The following is a 6,000-nucleotide window of genomic DNA, read 5'->3' on the forward strand; positions in this document are numbered from 1 at the left end:
TCAGCCAGACCGCAATTTGTAGTTCTAGATTCCGAGGGACTGTGAGTGGTGCGGAACAAAGATTTATAAAACAGAAAAGAGAAAGAGAGAAAAGATTTTTGTATTCAATGAAAGTGCATCTCGGGTCTTTCTCTTCAATGCTCTTACCCGGGTGCAGTGGATACGAGTGAGGAGGGACCGTGACATGAGCCGGGGAGTCGCAGCCCGTAAGCCTCCAAGGTCAGAGCGCGGAGTCCGAGAGGCGCTGGCCCGCAGGGCGCCGCTCAGCGCGCCGCCGCTTACCTCGCTCGCTCAGGATGCCGTCGATGCTGTGTTTCGCTTTCTTCTCACTCTCCTCGGCCTCCTTCCTCTCTAGGTCGGCCTCCTCCTCTTCGCCTTTCCCGAATTTACTCCTCAGGATGCGGCTGATGGAACTCACTGGGGGCGGAAGGAAGAAGGGGGCGCAAACGACTGAGATTTGCAGGATCGTGCTGGAAGGGGCTCCCCAGCCCCTAATCGGAGTGGGGGTGAAGAAGGCCTGCCCTGCACAGTTTGCTTCTGCCCCCTCCTGCATCTTTGGGCATCCTTGTCCTTCTACACCCCGCCTCACCCTCCCACTCAACCTGCCCCCACCCCACCCCCATTGTATGATCGTCTTCTAGGATCTCGGAGACGGCAGCCTGGAGCTCACACCTCCGGGTTAGGGGCCGGGAACAGCCGTACCGGTCCTCTCTCCCCGGTAGGAAGCCTCCCTCCTGACTCCACAGACGGGTCTCTAGATCTCCAGTCTCAGAGAATTCTCCCGCCAGCCCACCCGGCACACCCCCACCCCAAGCTGAAGGCCTTGCGCCCCGCGGTTCGCGGTATGGCAGGAAGAAGGAGAGCGGCCCCATCCCCTGCAATTCGACTTTTTTCTTTTCTTTTGCGACCATAAAAGGTTTAAATTTCAACTGCAGAATCGTTTCCTATTGTAAAAATCAAAAGAAAATGCACTCTTCCCCGTTTATTTTTTCCAGATTCCAGTCTGGTAAACAAATCCATCCTCTGAAATATCTCGTTCTCGCAGGGGGGGGAAAGGGAGTTTCCTTCTAATTAAAAACAAACCGTGCGCCCTCGCGCTTGCCCTGCTCTCGCCCCTATTCTTCCTTCGCCTCTCCCTGGCCGCCGGGGGCGCCGGATGGTCCCTGGGACTCTCCCGTAAAATAATCTCCCGGCCATTGCCGAAGCCTCCCCTCCCGTGCGCGCACGGAGAAGCCTCGGCTGGCGCGGCCCCATCTCCCTTCGGTTAGGGTTACCAAAACATTTGTTTCTCTTTAAAAGGGAACATCAATATTAATAAACGCTTGGCCTCCGCCTCGCGTTTCCTGCCCTGCCCCTTCGACAGAAACCCTCTTTGGGGAGCCCTGAGCGGCGATCTCTCAACCCCAGGACAAGCAGCTGATCACTACCTCCATAAAACGGCTAGTTCGTAAATATTTCAGAGCCCCTGGAGGGACCGCCTCCCGATCATCCAGATCGATCACTGGGGGTGGTTATGGTTCAGATGGCCCGCCCGCGTAATAGCGACTGACGCCTAGCCTTTGGAAGACGCAGATGAGCCTGGTACCTGAGGGTACGGTGTTTCGATCACAGACCGCGTCCTTGAGTAATTTGTCTCGAATTTCCCAGCTGAACATGCCGGGGTTCTCTCTTTTGTATTCCTCTATTTTCTTCTCCACGTCAGGCGTTGTCACCTGCTTTAAGAGAACCGGCAGACCGGCGTTGGTACCCAGTTCTCTGGGCCGGATGTGGCGGCCTCACCGCCTCCGGGCCTGGCGGGATGCTCCTTCTTGCGCCCCGTGGCAAGTTTCCCCTGGTTAGCAAAAGGACCCCAACTCTCTGAGCAGTGTACTTTAGAAAAGGGCAGAGAGAAAACCATCCCAACCCTCTCCTCCCCAGATCAGCTCTCACAGTTGGGATAAAATAAGAAGAGTTATGACCTCTTGGAAGGGGTGTACTTTCTGATCCGTGGGAATAAAGAAAGGCAACCCCTTATGCTGAATCAACACGAAAATGAAACTAAAAAAAGTAAGACTTGAAAGAGGAGCAGAAAAAATCAGGTTAGATCTGTAACTTGTGCCTTTTCAAAGGAACTCAAGGTTTTAGCTCAAGTGAAGAGCAAAATGAAACGCAAAAGTTGAGTGTCCATTAAAAATCAGAGTGGTAGCAAATATGATTAATCGGAAAGGCAGGCTCTTTATTCCACCCGACCCCACCCCCCAAGAAAAAGAGTTTCCAGAGATTCTTAGAGAGGTTGCAAAGCGGGCTGGCATGCGAGGAAAGGCAGTTGTCTGGAAATTTTCAGTTTACCAGACCCCTCCTTTTGGTTTTGCCCTGTGGCAACCAGAAAATTATATTGGATTTTCCCCACATCCAGAAAAAAGGGCAGCTGTAGGCAATCCCCTCCCACTCAGCCATAGCCAGTGTGATTCTCTTTCCTTTTGTAAGGAGAACCAAAATAATTTGAGGATAGCACCAAACTGCCTTTTAAAAGCCAAGTCATCGGCTCATTACAAAGAAAGCAAATCACCCTAGCTTTTGATTCCTTGAAGACAATTTGGACTGGAGGCAATAGGGGAGAAGAGTTGGAAGTGAAACCATTCAAAAACCCAAAGTGGCTCCTTGGATTACATTTGGAATGGGCAATGTAGTCGCTGGGAGCTGGGGAGATACTTGGAGAAGAAACCAGCAACAGGTGAGCACGTACAGCTTGGACGCTTTGGGTGTCTGCCTATTAAAACAATTTGATGAGAATTTCAGGATTCTGAGGCATACAAAACAAAGGCTTTATCTCCTTTGCAAAAAGGCTAGAGTTTTTCCTTAGCATTTATCAAGGAGTACCAGCTCAAACAGCACTGTAGACCCTTCTCTTCACCACCACCACCCTCCCCAACACGCACACACATACACACACCTTCCCAGACTTGGAAAAAAACACCTCAGAAAGTCCCAGCTGGCAGTCCTTTCCCGCTGCCCACTCTGCCCTAACTTCAGACAGGAGGCCCCCAGGGCCAGGCCTGCGAGCTCACCTTGGGCTTGCTGCCACCAATGGCACCAGGGCGGATGGAGCCAGTCTCCTGATACCTGCAAAGGATCTTAGAGACGCAGCCATGGGACACACGCAGCTGGCGGGAGATGACGCAGGGCCGGATGCCATGGTGGGCCATCTCCACGATCTTGTGGCGGATGTGGTTGGGTAGTGGCCTGCCGTTGATAAAAACACCTCCAAGCTGGTTGACCCGGCCCTGGCCGAGGGGAGTGGACACTGGGAACAGAAGTCAAGAAGAGAGACAAATGGAAGATCATTTGGGGAGAGAGGAGAGCAGCCCAAAAGATGAACCCCAATTTCACACTCTTCTGGCCAATCGGTATGTTACAGCCTTAGCACTGAAATTGCTCCATTCGGGCTCCCAACCTGAGACCCTACTTTAACCACACTTGTTCAAACTATTAAGCAATTCAAGGGCACATAATCTTGTGTGAAAGGAGCAACCAGGGCAAAATAAACTCGCTATAGTGAACCTGTCTTCCCTTTGGACCCAAGAAAGGGGACAATTTGCAGGGGCAAGGGGTGGGGTGGGGAGACCTAGAGGCTGGTGAAAGAACAGCCTCCCTGCAGAGAGAAGTTCACCCAGGCCTTCTGCGGCTGGCATTAAACCCTGTCTAACTGGGGGGCTTTCTTTCTAAGAAACTTGGAAGAGTTGATAACCCTTTGGGTTTTGGGCTAGGAGTACTGCAGCCAAAGGTCAAAGAGGGTACTGAAAGCAAGCCGCAGGTGTCATCGTGAGTCACCTGTTACACCTCGGGCCAGAGACAACAGTCCAGTCTGCTCACAGGCCCCTCGCCTCCGCTGGTGCTCTGATTATTATTAATAATACATACTATTTCAGACTGAGGGCCAAGCCCAGGCACCGGCAGGGTCAGCAACCCGGCTCGGGCGACCGAACCTGGCAAACTGTCTAGAAAATCCGAAAAATGATTTGCAAGGTCTCCTGCCTCCCTGGAGTCCAGAACCTTCACTCTAACTGAAAGACAGTCCCCCAAATGGATTGTGGAAACTTCCAGATGAAGCTGGAGATAAATGGGGCCCTAATTAAGGAATCAATAAATACTAAAAATTCCCCAGCACGATTCTGCACGGGCATGCGCCACCACAACTTCGCACCCCCTAAGAAAATCCTTCCAGAATTAACAAGAGTTTAGCGAATACAGGAACAGCCGGGGTAGTTTTGAGATGCCTTCGGGGGCACAAAGTGCTGAGAAGTTGCTTGCTGGTGCTCAAAAGCCGGTTGATCCCTGCCCCACCAAGGCATTTCCAAAACAACAGGGGAAAGCATACCCGCCCAGGAGCAGGCCTGGCCACCAAGCTCCGGCAGGAGTTACAGAGAAAAAGGACGCTTCGTTTACCCAGAGAAACTCGAGAGGGGACCTCGCCCAACTGTTCCCTCCTGATATGGGGGTACCCTGGGAATGCGCTCCTGGACGCGCCGAAGGAGCCCGTGGAGACCCCGGCTGGGTGGAGCAGCCTGGCCGCGGATCCACGATCTGGGCGGCGCTGAGGCCCTTTCTTACCTTCCAGCGGGAACCCGCTGCGCGGGTAGTTCTGTCCCGGGCCCGGCCGCATCATCCTGGGCACAGCTCCGGCCAGTGTGGTCATCTTGGGGGCAGCTTCGCTTGGAAATTATATCCAGGTGAAGGCGAAATAGATGATACAGGCGCTGGTGACCCCAGGCAGCTCCCCCGAGCGTGGAGAGTCCCTCCCCAAAAAGGCTGGAGAGAAAGGAGGGACCCGGGAAAGGGGAGCTGCTCGCTCTTAGTCCAAAGAGAGGCTCGAGGTGGAACCGGGGGAAGGGGGTGGGCAGGGAGGCCCCGGAGTCCAGGATCCCGAGCCCAGGGCGGAAAAGTTTGGTGCGAGTCTGGGCCGGCGGCCCCGCGGCTAGGAGCGCTGGGGAGGGGTCTCGGAGTTCGGCAACGAGCCGGGGAGGGGGGATGGGGGCGGGAGCGTGGCCGGCCTGAGTCTCCTCCCGTCGTGACACCGAGTGCGGGGATCTGGGCTCGGGAGCATTTATTAGTTCTTTCACCCAAAGCTTGGTCAGGAGCCCTGAGCTGCGATTGGCCGACGGGGAGACCGTCCCGGGTGGCGGAGATACGCGCTGATTGGGCGACAGCGGCCACTTTCTCTTCCCATCCCCGGCGGTGCCCAAGCCTCGACCGGCCCAGAGAGGGACCCGCGCTGCGCCTCTAACCTGGGGAAAGAAGGGTAGACCCACGGAAACCCGGAGAGACAGTACCGAGGCGATGCCGAGACTGAAGAGGGATCCGTGCCTCTCTGTCACTCCATGTATGTCTCTCTCCTTGACTTTCTGTTTCTCTGTCTCCTCATCTCTGTGTATCTCTGTATGTCTTTCTCTCTGACTCGTCCTCTCATTCTGTCTCTCTGTGTGTCTCTATGTCTCTGTTTTTCTACCTGTGGCTCTCCCTCTCGCCCATTCTTCTTGGCTTACTGCCAATGAAGGGGGCGCAGTTCCAAGAAGAAGGCATTGGAGCCCCCAGACCTCTTTAGTCTTCCTTCCTCTGGCCCATGCCCCTCGGCCTAGGCTTATTATGAGGGTCTTCCCTATGGGGTTCCTCCCAGAAAGAGCCCAGGATGTGCTGATAAGTTCTTTTGTCTTCACCGTCTGGCAGCCAGGACACTGAAGCTTACTTAGGTAGTGGCCGGAGGCCCCAGTCCTGGTTACCCGAAGCCTGGGAAGAGGAAGAGAAAGAAAATTATCTCCTCTTCTTGATTAAAAATACCCTCTCTCAGAAGCCCCAGCTCTAAATCTAGAGGTACAGATCCCCCAATGCTTCAGCAGAGATTCGTCTATATGTTAAAGTTTTGCCCGGCTGCAGCATTTGTTCTCAGGAATTTATTATGGTATTCAGACTAAACTGCTGGAAAAATAAAAGGAGCAAAGTCTTGGCTAGGAGCTGAAGTGTCCC

General features: G+C 53.9%; 1 protein-coding gene across 1 annotated transcript in view; it reads right to left on the reverse strand.

Moving 5' to 3' along the window:
* PAX3 (paired box 3) overlaps positions 1-5,156 on the reverse strand; it is a 100,606-nt gene extending 95,450 nt beyond the window's left edge. The window contains exons 1-4 of the mRNA XM_027514537.1: positions 4,591-5,156; positions 3,048-3,283; positions 1,586-1,715; positions 283-417 (exon numbers count right to left, since the gene is read on the reverse strand). Coding sequence (XP_027370338.1) covers positions 283-417; positions 1,586-1,715; positions 3,048-3,283; positions 4,591-4,675 — 586 coding nt within the window. The 5' untranslated portion in view covers positions 4,676-5,156. The remainder of the gene's footprint in view (positions 1-282; positions 418-1,585; positions 1,716-3,047; positions 3,284-4,590) is intronic.
* Between the last annotated feature and the right edge of the window lie 844 nt (positions 5,157-6,000).

The sequence above is a fragment of the Bos indicus x Bos taurus genome, chromosome 2 (assembly GCF_003369695.1).
Source record: "Bos indicus x Bos taurus breed Angus x Brahman F1 hybrid chromosome 2, Bos_hybrid_MaternalHap_v2.0, whole genome shotgun sequence".
Classification (NCBI taxonomy): domain Eukaryota; kingdom Metazoa; phylum Chordata; class Mammalia; order Artiodactyla; family Bovidae; genus Bos; species Bos indicus x Bos taurus.